Raw genomic sequence first — 13928 nt, 5'->3', positions numbered from 1 at the left:
GGGTGATTTTAAATTAAATTGTGTGTATATCGATAAAAATAATGTTGCTGGAATTTATATTAAAAATCGATGTAATTTATCGATATTTCTTAGTTATTCACTTCTAGGGCTGCGATATTTTCGCTAATAGAAGACATCGATAGCAACAATAGTATTCCAGAAATTCTGTGCATCCCTGGTTCCGCAAAGCATCAAAAATTGAGCACAATTCCGAACACAACAAACATTAATTATTATTGCGTGGCTAAATAGAGAACGAACGCCAAAATGAAGATAAAACTAATAGATTCAGTTGTGCGCAGTTTCAAAGTAGCGAAAATTTTTCGTGAAAACACCGACAAAATCAACGCCATCGACTTTGCACCAAACGGCGAGCATTTGATATCCTGCAGTGAAGACGATCAAATTGTTATTTACGATTGCGAGAAGGGAACGCAGTCGCGAACGGTGAATTCAAAGAAATATGGCGTTGATCTGATACACTTTACACACGCGAACAACACGGCAATACACAGCTCGACAAAAGTGGATGACACCATCAGATATTTGAGTTTGCATGACAACAAATATTTGCGCTATTTTCCCGGCCACACGAAAAAGGTAATCTCGTTGTGTATTTCACCAGTGGAGGACACGTTTCTATCGGGTTCGCTGGATAAGACGTTGCGACTGTGGGACTTGCGTTCTCCCAATTGCCAGGGATTAATGCATCTCTCTGGGCGACCCATTGCCGCCTATGATCCTGAGGGTTTGATCTTTGCAGCTGGCGTCAATTCAGAGAGCATCAAATTGTATGATTTGCGTTCTTTCGACAAGGGACCATTTGTCACATTCAAGCTGAATCAAGAAAAAGAATGCGATTGGACAGGCCTAAAGTTCTCGCGTGACGGCAAAACGATATTGATAAGTACAAATGGTTCCGTCATACGACTGGTGGATGCCTTCCACGGCACACCTTTACAAACATTCACCGGCTATCCGAATAACAAGGGCATTGCCATCGAAGCCAGCTTCAGTCCGGACTCGCAATTCATCTTCTCGGGCAGCACTGATGGTCGGGTGCATATCTGGAATGCGGACACGGGCAACAAGGTCTCGGTGCTGAACGGCGATCATCCTGGACCGGTGCAGTGCGTGCAGTTCAATCCCAAGTACATGATGCTTGCGTCCGCCTGCACTAACATGGCCTTCTGGCTGCCCACATCCGAGGAGGGTCTTTAGATTAAGCTTATGTTCTTTGTATATTTAAGTCAATTGATTACAACTAAAGTAACATTTAATATTCAACTACTATACTGTTGTTGCTCCTTAGCCTTGTGACGATCATAAACTGTTCTTATTGTACTTAAGAGATGCGCCAGATTCTGTCCCATCTTGGCACTGATGCCCAAGATGTTGGCTTGACTTAGTTCCCGCTTCAGCTGCTCGTAGTTGGCTGCACTCTCGGGCATATCCATTTTATTGGCCACCACCAGCTGTGGGCGACTTGCTAGACTGCCTCCAAACTGTTCCAGCTCGTGCATAAGCTGCTCATATTGTTGCCACGGCTCGGGCGCACTTGCGTCCAGCACAAACAGCAGCAGCGTGCAACGCTCTGCGTGCTTGAGAAATTGTATACCAAGTCCTTTATTGCGATGTGCTTCAGGTATTAATCCGGGGAGATCGGCAATTGTGAGCTGCACATGGTCATCGTACTGTACAGTGCCAAGATGTGGACGCAGTGTGGTGAAAGCATAAGGTGCCACCTTGGGCTTGGCACGTGTTAGCGCATTGAGCAGCGTGCTCTTGCCCGCATTGGGGAAGCCAATCAATCCGACTTCGGCCATGCTGCGCAACTCCAGCGTGTAGCTGCAATCCTCGCCAGGAGGCCCATACTCGCAGACCTTGGGACTTGTCTCTTTGTCGGTTGTGAAGAAGCGATTCCCCTTACCGCCGGCGCCGCCACGTGCGGCCACAAACATCAAGTCCGCTTGCCCCAAATCGGCCACAATCAAACCTTTTGTATTGCGCACTATGGTGCCTATAGGCACTTTGATCACCATATGTTTGGCATTCTTGCCATGACAGTCCTTGGCGCTACCAATGCCGCCTTCGGGGGCACGCAGAACGCTGCCTACATGATTGAAGTTACGCACGTCGTTCGACGCCTGGAAAATGATGTGAGCGCCATTACCGCCGTCTCCGCCATCGGGTCCAGCCCGTTCGTTGCACCATAGCTGCAAGAACGAGACGCAACCGTCGCCACCTTTGCCGCCCACAGCGCGCACCTTCTTGGCATCGGAGAAGTATTGTGCCTGCAATTGAAATGAGCAACATGTTTTGTTATGTAAACACATTCACATTCACGCTTCGATGCTTACCTCTTTGCGTGTCGACTTTGCTTTTTTGGGACGTAGTGCATTTGCAATTTGACAGTAGTTTAGACGGTTTTTAATTAACGACTTGGCTATAGGCAACCGGCTTGAAAGAGAAAACAACGACATCGTAGTCCATGTGCAACAGCGGCGTTTTGTTTATATATCGTTGAGAGCAATAAGCACGCACCGGCAAATTGATCGATTTTAGCTCAGCTGTTGCTGTTGATTACAGTCATTTTTTATCGATAAAAGCTGTTAGCGTTTGTTTTGATTATCGGTCGCTATGTTGTGCCATAGAGGAATTTGCACGCAATTCAGAAAGATGTCCATAAAAGCAGCGCTCATCGATCTCAGCGGAACGCTGCATGTGGAGGATGACCCTACACCAAATGCTGTGGCTGCATTGCAAAGGTTTGTACTTGCTGTAAATACGACAATATATAAGTATATCTATTTAATCGGGGCAGACTGCGAGAAAGCGGCATCTCCGTTAAATTTGTCACCAACACTACAAAGGATTCAAAGAAATCACTGCACGAGAGGCTAACGAAAATAGGCTTCCAATTGGATGTCAATGAAATCTACAGTTCACTGAGTGCAGCAGCAGCATTTGTGTCGAAGGAACAGCTAAATCCTTTCTATCTGCTGTCGGATGATGCTCGCCAAGATTTTCCAACCGAAGACAAGAGTCGTCAGTTGGACTCCGTGGTTGTGGGCCTGGCACCCAACGCATTCAACTATGAACACATGAATAAAGCATTCAGGTGAGTTGCTTAACACATTTCATATGCACATCATTAAATGCTTTGCTTTGCAGCATCTTGTTGCAGCAAAAGTCACACAAATTGGTCGCAGTGCATCAGGGTAAATACTACAAACGTTCTGATGGGCTGGCTCTGGGACCTGGTTGCTTTGTCAAGGGTTTGGAGTATGCCACTGGCTCGACAGCAACAGTTATCGGCAAACCCAATCCATATTTCTTTAAGAGCGCTCTTCCCGAAGGTTTGACTGCCAAGCAATGTGTGATGATTGGTGATGTAAGCTTTGTGTTTTTAATCACATTGAAGAGCCCAAGAAGTTGATTTCTTTTGCAGGATGCCAATGATGACGTGGCTGGCGCTATGGCTGTGGGTCTCCAGGGCATTCTCGTGAAGACCGGCAAATTCTTGCCCGATGCCTTGGCAGCGTTGTCAACGCCTCCCACAGCGGTGGTAGAAAACTTTGCCGAGGCTGTCGACTGGCTGCTGTGCAAGATAAATTCCTAAAGGAATGCCTTCTACTTTCTGAAATAAAGTACAGCTGACGATTTGAAAATGTTTACAAATGTGTTTAATGTATTTTATAAATAAGCAGAAATTCTTTTTGAAAATGCAGCATAGCTTGAGGACCGTTTGGAACAGTCCACAATATATAGTATGTATTTAATGCGGTTATTAATTCCTTGCTGAGTATGTTTCCAATAGCCAATTTAGTTGAGTTTTGTTTGGGCGAATTTGTTGGCCAACTCGACGATTTCATCGACACGCTCAAAATTGCTGCCAGAGGCCTGAGCAGATTCCGGTTTACCGCCACCTTTGCCGCCCAGCACTGGAGAAATGTGCTGCACCCATTCGTTGGCCTTCAAACCCTTCTCCACAGCGCTCTTGGGCACTGAACACAAGCAAAAGATCTTCTTGGAGTCGGCATCCACAGACACAAACATGGCAGCAGCATCAGGCAGTTGTCCGCGCACTTGTTTCAAGGCAGCATCCAACGCCTTAGTGTTGTTATACGCCTCAAGCTGTTGGACCAACACCAAAGCCTTGGGATTCTCCTCGCACAAAGCCTTGGCACGCTCCACAACCGTTACAGAGACCGCAGCACGCAGTGCACGCTCCTTATCGTCGAGGGTTTTTTTCAGTCCCTTCAGCAAGTTGCGCATCTCATCCTTCTTCACGTAGGGAATCGTAGCATGCGAGATTTGTTCAGTCAACTCAACAATCTGCTTCACATACAGTTTGGAATCCTGGCCCGTCTTGTCCGCTTCGATGGTGGCCTTGAGTTTGCCAATTTCCTGCTCGAATGCTTCCGATTTCTTGATGGCTTTCAATGCCTCCGGTCCCGTCAAGGCAACAATGCGTCTTATGCCCTTGGCAATGGCCTCCTCGCTGCTAATCACAAAGTCCATAATGTGACCCGAGCGACGCAGATGCGTACCTCCACAAAACTCCACAGACGTCTGCTCACCTGCCTCTGCTTCCGGCTCAGTCTCGAGCTGATCGACGGGCACACCGAAGGAAATGACACGCACCGGATCAGGATAGACCTCATCGAAGACTGAGCGCAAACCGCGAATACGTTTAGCCAGTGCCAGTTTCGACTCCTTGGCATAGATGGGCACATTCTTGTAGACCATGTCGCGTGTTAACTGCTCCGTTTTGGCCACTTGTTCAATGGTCATCGCAGCCTTACTATTGAAATCGAAACGCAACTTTTCGGGCACCACCAACGAACCCTTTTGCTCAGTGTCCTTGCCCAGCACCTGCAGCAGACAATGATTGAGCGCATGTGTTGCCGAATGATTCTTCATGGTGAGCCAACGACGCTCAGCATCGATATGCAGCTGCACCTCATCGCCGACGGATAAAGTTCCCTCGACAATGCCAATGTGCAGAATGTAACCGCCACGATTGTAAACACGATCCACCAGAAATTCGTTGGCCTCATCGTTCAGCTTGACGAGTGCGCCTTGGTCGTAGATCTGGCCTCCGCTTTCGGCGTAAAAGTTTGTCTTATCCAACACAATGCCTGCCTTCTGGCCACTGGTAATCTGCTGCACGAATTGATTCTCGTACCGCAAAGCAACAATTTTGCTGCTGCAATCACTGTAGTTGTATGCGGAATCGCGTTCATCGGACACAGCTTCGTATTTGTATTTGAAGGAATCGTTTGTTAATGGCACACCCTGATCCTGCAGCTGCGATATGGCATGCACATCCAGATTAATCTCCTCGATCTTGCTGGCGCCTTTGCCCTGCGACAGAATGTACGAATTCTGCTTGGCTGCATCGTAGCCCTCCATATCGATCTTAAGCGATTTCTCCTCTGCCATCAGCTGTGTGAGATCCACGGGGAATCCATAGGTGTCATACAGACGCCAGGCGACATCGCCAGGAATGGTGGTTTGATCTGCGCCTAGTTTCTCGATAGTGCGATTAAGTAAATTGCGGCCGCGTGAAAGCGTCTTGAGGAACTGCAGTTCCTCCTCGTTGATGATGTCGATGATGTGCTGTGGATCCTTCTTAACCTCTGGGAAAGCGTCGCCCAACAGCTCAACCACAGTGTTCACTAAGCTGGCAAAGAAACCTGGCTTAGCATTCAGTTTCTCCGTTGCGTAGCTGTAGAAGATTAATGTGTAAAATTATTGTGATATAAATGAAAACTTTTGTTTAATTTACCGCACAGCGCGACGAAGAATGCGACGCAACACGTAGCCACGTCCAGTGTTGTCGGGATTGCCGCCGTCGGCCAAGGCAATGGTGATGGTGCGCGCATGATCGGCGAGCACACGATACGCCATATCGATGCCATCGACATCGTCGGCACCCACGCGTCCCTGATACGCTGGAGCACCAGTGCCTGCCTGAATGGCCTCAAACAGAGGTACAAACAGATCAGTATCGTAGTTGGAGCGTTTGTTTTGTATGACCGAAACGAGACGTTCGAATCCCATGCCGCAATCAATGTGCTTCTTGGGCAACGGCTTCAGGCTGCCATCGGATTCACGATTGTATTGAATGAACACAAGATTCCAGATCTCCAACACATCAGGATCATCCATGTTGACCAACTCTGGGACACTACGTCCACCAATGCGATCGAAATGCAGCTCAGAACAGGGGCCACATGGACCCGTTTCACCCATTTCCCAGAAATTATCCTTCATGCTGCCAGGCAAAATGTGCTCGGGCTTCAAGCCCAAGTCCAGCCACAATTGCTTGCATTCAAGATCGGGTTCCAGACCGCTGGCAGCATCGCCGCCAAAATATGTGACGTACAGACGATCCTTTGGCAGCTTTAAACGTTCAGTGAGGAATTCCCAAGCCCACGAGCAAATTTCCTTCTTGAAGTAATCGCCAAACGACCAATTTCCCAACATTTCAAAGAATGTATGATGGTACACATCCTTGCCCACATCGTCCAGATCATTGTGCTTGCCGCCAGCACGAATGCACTTTTGTGTGTTGGCCACACGAACCCATTTGGACATTTCGCTGTTAGGATCTGCGATTCCCAGGAAAATGGGTTTGAATTGATTCATGCCGGCATTGGCGAAGAGCAGTGTGGGATCATCGAGTGGAATTGTGCTGGAGGAGTGCACATAGATGTGCTGTTGCTCCTTGAAGAAGTTCAGATACGCATCGCGTACTTCCTTTGCGGTGAGGAACTTCATCTTGTTGGTAATTTACTTGAACTGCAAAATGTACAGGTTAGTTTTTCTGTTACCAGTGTTGCCACGCGACAAACTCCCCACACAATGTAAATAGACAGGTGTGTGTGTATTAGATACTCTACATATAAATCAATGCAATTGCCAGCCAGTTTTCGGGTTAAGCTCTTTTTTGTGAAAGTCCACAAAAAAATCACTCAATTGAGTGAGACGTGATTTAGTTGCTTAAGTTTGAATTGTTTGTAAACACTTTCACAAAATTGTTTATCTATTGGCAAGCAATTGTACTGAAGTTACATTTGTTATGTATTACTCACTCACGTTTTTCAAGAATTAAATGCAAATACAAAACAATTTCGTCAACCGGGACGACTGCAGCAACGTGTAAGGCAATGTGACCGCAGCTTGAATAGCAAACTATGCTATTTCATGTTGCTGAAATACCGAAATATACCTTTGGTTTTGGCGCTAGTTTTTGAACAGGTGCGATAGCTTTATTTGAGTGGTATTATCGATGGCGTTCGTAAATCCAATTGGGAATCTTGACACCTATTAGAGACTACGGACACTTCATCTCAAAAACAGATTTATTTTTGTATTGGCAAGTAGGAGAAATTGAGTTGTATTTTTTTTTTATCTATTAGTAAGTACTCACGAATTACATGCAGAATACAAACAATTGCGTCAGCCGGCATCGTAAGTGCAACCTGCAGGCTGCAGTTTAAAATATACAGAATATACCACTTCGAAGCAAGTAGCAAATTATCGGTGGCCCAGTTATCGATAGCTTAGCTGTTGCTCTGGTATTATCGTGCGAAAAACAAATCCAATTGGATAAACTTGAAGCAGATTCCGCCATGGATTTCATTGAGCGAGAATTATCAGATATACGCGCTAATTGTGAAGAGCAAACCATTAAATTAATCACCTGTAATGCAACATTAGTGCGCATAGATCTGCTGCCGCAACGGCCAAATCGCAGCATGACAGTTTGTTTACGTTTTCCGGAGGATTATCCGCAACGTTGCTCGATTCTTGTGGAGCTGAAAAGTCGCGTCTACTCGGATAAGTTGCTGGCGGAGCTCACCCGACTGTTGGACGAACATGCCAAACAGCATTTGGGCAAACCACAAGCGCTACTTGTACTTCGCTTTGCCCTGCAATATCTGTCGGATAATCCACTCTGCATTTGCCTGGACGAGATCAAGCAACTGCGTCAGGATCTCAAGTCGGATAACGTAAGTCAGCTGAAGCTGCGACAACGCAACAGCTGCGTCGAGATAACTGCACGTGGTGGTCAATACTACTATCGCTTGACAGCCGCTGTGCCCGACGATTATCCGCAACAAGCGGTCGATTTGCGCGGCCAGGAGTCAAATCTACCCAATGTCCTGCTACGATATCTCAACGGACAATCGCGTGAGATTGCCCGGCAATGTGTTGAGCCACCATTACGTCTCAGCAAAGATGAATTGGCCAATTTCCGACCATCTCGAAGTTTGTATCGCACGTTGAAGTTTTGCTTGGAGGCCACACGGGACTTTCACTTGGAGTTGTGTCCCATTTGTGATAATACTGTGCTGCCACAGCAGCCAGAGAATGTGGTGCTTGATGATCGTGACGATGCGTTTGTGGAACGAGTCTATTGTGGGCATCTCTTCCATCAGGGCTGCCTCAAGCTTTATCTATCAGAACCTCCGTTTCCCAAGTCGGGCAAACTGTGTCCAGCCAAGCGACGTCATCCTCGCTCCGATGCACATAGCTACATGGGCAAAGGAGCGATTACAGCTGGTACATCCTCTGGGATTAAACTGGATAATAGCGATAATCGATGTGGCATCAAATTGGCCCACGATCGTTGGGTTGTCAGTGTAAAGACAGCCGAGGCACGGTGGGCACAAAAGCAGGCGCGACAACGCGAGCTCGAGGAAGTGGTGGATTTTTTACAGTAAGTCGCAAGCGAAAGAAGACTTCGTTTTGTATATAAGAGTATAAGTATATTTAAATTTTGTGATCGAATACGCTTTAAAATGGGCTGCAGATGCTAAGAGATACGAAAATAAATAGAGAAATTAAATAATGAGTATTGGTCAATTGTGGATGTCGTTGATGTCAATGTAGTCAATACGTTGTGCGTCTAGTTGCTGTGGGAGCGCTCCTTAGTTGGTTAAAAAGCGGTGACAATCTCATCCGCTTCGTGCCGCTTGATGGGATCACCTTTAATCAGCGATGAAATGAGACTGAAAATAACCATAAGTTAATGCAAATTAATGACACTCATGAGGAGTGAAAATCAAGGAGCGAAAATAATGATTTATTATTATTTTTATACAAAGCCAAAAATAATTATGATTAGAAATATATTAAATTATTTTAAATACAATTATCGTAAAAGGAAAACAAATAACATAAAAATACAAATATTACTATGTAATATTTATAAATGAAATAATGATAACGGTCCCTGTTATAAATGTATATAGTGTATTTATGTCACTCACCAATACAATCCCACGAAGAACATTACAAAGTAATATCCCAGATAGATCATGCAGTTCCTCAAATGAACCTTCAAGAGTCCTCGACTGTGAATATCAACAGGATCATAGACGCCAAGACTGTCACGACGCTGGCGATGCAGCTCATAAAATAACCAAACGACCATTGGTAAATTGAGCAAGAACATTATCCAGTGACTGCAATAGAGATGCTCCACACTTAATGCTTATTAATGGAGGAAAAGTGGTGGAAAAGTTACCCGCAAATTAAAAGCAGAAAACAGAGCAACGCATGAGAACCGAATTTGGGTATGACCCAGAAGTTTAAGCGACGACAGCATTCCTGAGCATTGAGGTAGTCGCACTCCAAGTCGGCCAACGTCAACACCTACATGAAACGCAAAGATTTTCATTCAATTTTCACTTTTCCGGTACACGCACAACACAAACAAAAAGAGGCAATCAACTTACATAGTAAATTAATAGCAATAGAATGGCGCCATAGACGAGCAGCGTAATGCAGAACACAGCTGTTTCGGGCAGAAACATAATTGCACTAGAGATTACACTTTTTTCTTAAAAATACGTTTAAATTCTAATTCAAATAAATAATTTGCGACATTTTCACAGTTTGTTTTTAATTAGCTCTCAGCGGCAGTGCTGTGCAATGAGCGCCGGGTATGGCAAGCAGTGTTGCCAAGTGCTGATGTGTTTTGCCAACCCTAGTTGATGGTGAAGGATATTTTACCCAAAACACCCTATACTGTGTTGCTAAGAAAATGTAAACAAACGAGCGTTCGTATTCTAAGTGATTTTTAATTAATAATATGGGAGGCAAAAGTTATTATTGTGATTATTGTTGTTGTTTTATGAAGAATGATCTCAATGTGCGCAAATCACATAATGCTGGCATCGCACACTGCACTGCAAAGGCAACTTATATGCGCCGCTTCGAGCGTAAGACAAACTTGACGATTATAAATGAAATAAATAATAAAATATTTTAAAAATGTTTAGATCCACGCAAAATATTAGAGGAGGAGCGCATGAAAATACCCTGCAAACGTTTTTTTGCCGGATACTGCAAGTTTCAGGCTCTCTGCAAATTCGGCCATTTCAATCCAAAACAGATGCAACAACTACAGAAAATTGGTAAGATTTTGATGTCAATTAAATTGCAGATTTTTTTTTTTTATTTTAATTTTTGTTTATTTTTAATTTAAAAATAATAAGTGGAGACACTAACAAAAAATGTAAACACAGAAACGTTTATTAGGAACAATTTTTTTTTTTTTTTTTAATTGAATGGTAATTCTTATATTTTTATTTCTAGTAAATAGTAAATAAATTAATTATAAATTTTGTTTAAAACACTAGTCCAAGCTTTTAAATTAAAGAAAGTTTTATAATGAAAATTCAATTGCCTAATATAATTTTACAGTGAGTAAACTAAAGAAAAAACAAAGTTCCAAAAGGAAAAAAATGCCACAACTCAAACAAAATTTGCCGCCGTCACTTCAATCAATAAATTTAACCAAGCTGAAGCAAAGCAATCTGGAGTCAAGCTGGGGTTAGATGGCTACAACTAAGCAGATCGACTGTAATATACCCGACACCCTTACAATAAAAATAAATTGAAATTCATATTCAAGTGCATATCCAAGAAACGGTATAACGGTATACATTTTTTATGGTTAACGCTTAATGTTAAAGATGTAAAGTAAATAATAATAATAAATTATATAATTATAAGATGAATAAATCTAAATAAATAATTTTACGATTTGTTCTCAACTAGATTTGCCATTTAAAATGCCAATCACTTTGTCCATGATGCGAGCGATCTTGAGACTTATACGCAAAACACGAGCAAATTCATAATGAAATGATTTGGGGCTATGCCCACTGAGGTTCTCCTCGTCGGGATCGCTGAGATGCGCCAACAGAAAGTAGCACAGATGCTCAAGTTCACCTTCTACAGCATAAAAGAGACAAGCGTTCCCAGCACGGGTTTCACTCGCATTCAGGATCTCATTCTTTAGACGTCGCCCCAAGAGTTTGTCCTTATTGTGTTCGAGTTTGTCGCAAGCACGTTCATAGAATTTGGCAAAACGCTGCTCATCCTTGACCTCGAGACTTTTATTGCTGCTGTTGCTGCTGCCTTCGGCCTTTGCTTCGTCTATCGTCCCCTCAATGGGCCGTCGATAGACTGAAGCACCCAATTGCCGCTGATCGATGGTGTCACAGATGACCTCAGCCATTTTATAGCGATTATGCCGTATGGCAATGTGTAAAGCTGTGTAGCCATCATCGTTGGTTAGCAGCAACAGATTGAGATCGATGTGCAGCATCAACTGTTGCAATGACTCCAGCTGAATGTTGTTGATAATGGCTAAGTGAAGGGCTGTATTCGAATCCTCGTAGATGTACATGGGAAGAACGCCGGCATTGATTATAATTTTTACAATTTCTGGATCCGAATCGTTGGTTATGGCCAGCTGGAGGCAATCCTCGCCAGCTTGGCTAAGCAACTCATTAAGCGCAACATTTTGCTTCATCTTTGACCAAACGAAAACCTGACGCTGCACTCCATAAATATTATTCTCTAAGATGGCATCGTGTATAGGTCTAAGAGAAGAGTCTTGTTAATTGAAGAACATTAGCAGTTGGAATTTAAAACTTACAACAATCCCTCATCGTTCATTACGTGCGATATTCGGAACTCTTTCGACATGGTCGCCAATATTGTATCTTGTACGCCATTCTCTATGTATGTATCGATTTGCTTCGAGCATTCCGTTAAACTGATGTCACTCAGACTAAGCGAGAAATTGGATGACATTGAATCTCGACGCTGTATGCAGCTGCTGCTGTTGTTGACGTTCACATTGTTGGCGTTGGTGTTGTAACTGCCACTTGTGCTGGCATCCTGGGAAAAAACAGAAGATCATGCAATATATTTGAATTGACTGGAAAGGGGTGACAAAACAAAAGAATGGTAAGCAATGCTTACAATGCATATTTTGTCTATCGGTTTATATGTAACAGGGAAAACTCTTTGTTCTGAATGACTGTCTGACTTTCTGGTGAAATTATTCATGCACTGCTCACATGGCAAGAGCTACGAAGGTAATGTTTAGATACAGCAAAACTTTTTTAATTGTAGTTAGATTAGAATACGGATTTCCCTAAATTCCAATTTGAAGTCACTTGAAATAATGATTAAAGCTCGCATGTGGAAAATGTTAACTAATGGAAAACTAAGGTGATTGTTGCTTTATTTTTATAGTGATGATTTTTATGTAGGTCAATATGTGACAGTCATAGCTTAAACACTGGACATTATTAAAGGTAAAAATTAAAATTTTAAAATTGAAAGCTTGAGATCAAGAATATATCTACCCTATTTGAGGAATAATTGGAATAATTAATAATACCTTCACCTTGAAAGCTGTTTCTGAAGTCCTGTACAAATGTTGTAACATATGTTACAATAATTGTGTGAAAAGGATGTAATTTTGAAGGGATTGCAGGGCGTATTATAAAATTTGACTTACAACTGCTGTCAATTTCTTTTTCTTGTTCGTCTGCAGAGGAGTCAGTTGCTTGTTCTCGCGTTCCTGCATCGCCATTTGAGCCGCCGATCGCTTGACCACCTGTGGCACACATGTGTTGCGCTTTCTGCCTCGTTTGCGGGGCACCTTAACAGCTGGATCTGAGGGTTTTCCGCTTTCCGTGCTCTCCTCTTTTGTAGGTGTTTCTGTTTTTGTTGTGGGACATTCTTGCTTAAGCGGCAAATCGGATTTGATAGCAACTTCGGTAAAAGAGCTTTCGATTTTCGTTTCTTTTGTCTCTAGGAATTCGGTTTGTGTTGACGCATTCATTTTTAGGGGTTTTTCTTCTTTTGCCGCGCACTGTTTACACTGATTAGACGAGATAGTAGACGACGACGACTTATCACTGCGACCGTTGATAGCATCGATAACGCGTTGCTGGAGGGCTTTATCAGGCAGTCGCATTAACAATTTAAAGATATCCTCGTAAATGGACTGAAAGGATTTGCGCTGCATATACGTATTCGTGATCACATTCGTTTGCACATGCATCACACGCACTGGAACCGAAACTGGGGGAGGAGAAGTTGTTGTTGCTGCTGTGACTCCGACCCCAATTAAAGGTTTCATTTTGATTTCTGGGTTACTCACACGAATCTGCTGAGATTTCGTTAACAAAACTTTTTTCATTTTTACGCACTTGATTTACAACTGCTCTTGACGTTCACTCTTTGTGTTGTCACTTTCGGGGGATGTCGCGTTTTATGTTGATGAAAATAAATATTAAGTTGGTTTTCCCCCAGCACACGCTTGCACAAGCAAACTCACTTACATAGAGATCATGGTTGCTAACGATATCTTATCGGCGCTTTTCAACACTACTTGAATATCGTGCTGTTAAGTTGCAGCTCAGTTAACATAATGTGTTTTATATTTCTTATAGCGCCTGTTAGGTTACAATTAATAAAACCTAATTTAAATTATGTTTATGTAATAATAAATAATTTACATTAATTATTTAATCTGCTTGAAACAAATTATCGGTGCTTACCATGCAACAAATCGATAGTTATAAAATTTCGACAGTGTC

At 43.3% G+C, this 13928-nt stretch overlaps 9 protein-coding genes across 10 annotated transcripts in view; 4 read left to right on the top strand and 5 right to left on the bottom strand.

Moving 5' to 3' along the window:
* LOC117565600 (probable multidrug resistance-associated protein lethal(2)03659) overlaps positions 1-13928 on the bottom strand; it is a 145985-nt gene that overhangs the window by 17478 nt on the left and 114579 nt on the right. The gene's annotated exons all lie outside the window — the stretch shown is intronic.
* On the top strand, positions 149-1291 carry LOC117564060 (WD repeat-containing protein 82). Its single transcript, XM_034242683.2, has one exon. It carries the CDS (start codon positions 268-270, stop codon positions 1219-1221), a length of 954 nt encoding a protein of 317 aa, XP_034098574.1. The 5' UTR covers positions 149-267; the 3' UTR covers positions 1222-1291.
* On the bottom strand, positions 1271-2570 carry LOC117564057 (mitochondrial ribosome-associated GTPase 2). Its single transcript, XM_034242678.2, has 2 exons — positions 2361-2570; positions 1271-2294 (listed from the first exon to the last, which is right to left on the bottom strand). Exons 1-2 carry the CDS (start codon positions 2481-2483, stop codon positions 1284-1286), a joined length of 1134 nt encoding a protein of 377 aa, XP_034098569.1. The 5' UTR covers positions 2484-2570; the 3' UTR covers positions 1271-1283.
* On the top strand, positions 2609-3667 carry LOC117564061 (haloacid dehalogenase-like hydrolase domain-containing protein 2). The gene is made up of 4 exons (XM_034242684.2): positions 2609-2768; positions 2825-3121; positions 3175-3394; positions 3452-3667. Exons 1-4 carry the CDS (start codon positions 2641-2643, stop codon positions 3620-3622), a joined length of 816 nt encoding a protein of 271 aa, XP_034098575.1. The 5' UTR covers positions 2609-2640; the 3' UTR covers positions 3623-3667.
* LOC117564053 (alanine--tRNA ligase, cytoplasmic) lies at positions 3664-7211 on the bottom strand. 2 transcript variants are annotated; one of them, XM_034242673.2, is made up of 3 exons: positions 7108-7211; positions 5795-6810; positions 3664-5734 (listed from the first exon to the last, which is right to left on the bottom strand). In XM_034242673.2, the coding sequence occupies exons 2-3, from the start codon at positions 6787-6789 to the stop codon at positions 3826-3828; spliced, it is 2904 nt and encodes a 967-aa protein (XP_034098564.1). In that variant the 5' UTR covers positions 6790-6810; positions 7108-7211; the 3' UTR covers positions 3664-3825. The 2 variants fall into 2 exon arrangements, with proteins under 2 accessions (XP_034098564.1, XP_034098565.1); XM_034242674.2 differs by having other exon boundaries at positions 7104-7192.
* LOC117564058 (uncharacterized) lies at positions 7386-8866 on the top strand. Its single transcript, XM_034242680.2, has one exon. It carries the CDS (start codon positions 7644-7646, stop codon positions 8736-8738), a length of 1095 nt encoding a protein of 364 aa, XP_034098571.1. The 5' UTR covers positions 7386-7643; the 3' UTR covers positions 8739-8866.
* On the bottom strand, positions 8904-9933 carry LOC117564062 (protein cornichon homolog 4). Its single transcript, XM_034242685.2, has 4 exons — positions 9756-9933; positions 9545-9672; positions 9288-9482; positions 8904-9026 (listed from the first exon to the last, which is right to left on the bottom strand). Exons 1-4 carry the CDS (start codon positions 9831-9833, stop codon positions 8954-8956), a joined length of 474 nt encoding a protein of 157 aa, XP_034098576.1. The 5' UTR covers positions 9834-9933; the 3' UTR covers positions 8904-8953.
* Positions 10033-10907, top strand: LOC117564063 (uncharacterized). Its single transcript, XM_034242686.2, has 3 exons — positions 10033-10241; positions 10302-10436; positions 10726-10907. The coding sequence occupies exons 1-3, from the start codon at positions 10112-10114 to the stop codon at positions 10857-10859; spliced, it is 399 nt and encodes a 132-aa protein (XP_034098577.1). The 5' UTR covers positions 10033-10111; the 3' UTR covers positions 10860-10907.
* Positions 10943-13693, bottom strand: LOC117564054 (uncharacterized). Its single transcript, XM_034242675.2, has 3 exons — positions 12842-13693; positions 11969-12213; positions 10943-11912 (listed from the first exon to the last, which is right to left on the bottom strand). Exons 1-3 carry the CDS (start codon positions 13526-13528, stop codon positions 11075-11077), a joined length of 1770 nt encoding a protein of 589 aa, XP_034098566.1. The 5' UTR covers positions 13529-13693; the 3' UTR covers positions 10943-11074.

Source organism: Drosophila albomicans, chromosome 2L (genome assembly GCF_009650485.2).
Source record: "Drosophila albomicans strain 15112-1751.03 chromosome 2L, ASM965048v2, whole genome shotgun sequence".
Taxonomy (NCBI): Eukaryota; Metazoa; Arthropoda; class Insecta; order Diptera; family Drosophilidae; genus Drosophila; species Drosophila albomicans.
Note: the sequence above shows the minus strand (reverse complement) of the source record. Positions and strands in the feature narration are given on the sequence as shown.

Coding starts and splice junctions, on each gene's coding strand:
- LOC117564060 (XM_034242683.2), top strand. CDS start 268: ATGAAGATAAAACTAATAGATTCAGTTGTGCGCAGTTTCAAAGTAGCG.
- LOC117564057 (XM_034242678.2), bottom strand. CDS start 2,483: ATGTCGTTGTTTTCTCTTTCAAGCCGGTTGCCTATAGCCAAGTCGTTA. Junction 2,295..2,360: donor CAAAGTCGACACGCAAAGAG/GTAAGCATCGAA, acceptor TTTCAATTGCAG/GCACAATACTTCTCCGATGC.
- LOC117564061 (XM_034242684.2), top strand. CDS start 2,641: ATGTTGTGCCATAGAGGAATTTGCACGCAATTCAGAAAGATGTCCATA. Junction 2,769..2,824: donor GCTGTGGCTGCATTGCAAAG/GTTTGTACTTGC, acceptor TAATCGGGGCAG/ACTGCGAGAAAGCGGCATCT. Junction 3,395..3,451: donor AATGTGTGATGATTGGTGAT/GTAAGCTTTGTG, acceptor TTTCTTTTGCAG/GATGCCAATGATGACGTGGC.
- LOC117564053 (XM_034242673.2), bottom strand. CDS start 6,789: ATGAAGTTCCTCACCGCAAAGGAAGTACGCGATGCGTATCTGAACTTC. Junction 5,735..5,794: donor ATTCTTCGTCGCGCTGTGCG/GTAAATTAAACA, acceptor AATCTTCTACAG/CTACGCAACGGAGAAACTGA.
- LOC117564058 (XM_034242680.2), top strand. CDS start 7,644: ATGGATTTCATTGAGCGAGAATTATCAGATATACGCGCTAATTGTGAA.
- LOC117564062 (XM_034242685.2), bottom strand. CDS start 9,833: ATGTTTCTGCCCGAAACAGCTGTGTTCTGCATTACGCTGCTCGTCTAT. Junction 9,673..9,755: donor TATTGCTATTAATTTACTAT/GTAAGTTGATTG, acceptor CGTTTCATGTAG/GTGTTGACGTTGGCCGACTT. Junction 9,027..9,287: donor TTCTTCGTGGGATTGTATTG/GTGAGTGACATA, acceptor GGTTATTTTCAG/TCTCATTTCATCGCTGATTA.
- LOC117564063 (XM_034242686.2), top strand. CDS start 10,112: ATGGGAGGCAAAAGTTATTATTGTGATTATTGTTGTTGTTTTATGAAG. Junction 10,242..10,301: donor TTATATGCGCCGCTTCGAGC/GTAAGACAAACT, acceptor AAAAATGTTTAG/ATCCACGCAAAATATTAGAG. Junction 10,437..10,725: donor GCAACAACTACAGAAAATTG/GTAAGATTTTGA, acceptor ATAATTTTACAG/TGAGTAAACTAAAGAAAAAA.
- LOC117564054 (XM_034242675.2), bottom strand. CDS start 13,528: ATGAAAAAAGTTTTGTTAACGAAATCTCAGCAGATTCGTGTGAGTAAC. Junction 12,214..12,841: donor AAAAGAAATTGACAGCAGTT/GTAAGTCAAATT, acceptor GTTTTTTCCCAG/GATGCCAGCACAAGTGGCAG. Junction 11,913..11,968: donor ATGAACGATGAGGGATTGTT/GTAAGTTTTAAA, acceptor CTCTTCTCTTAG/ACCTATACACGATGCCATCT.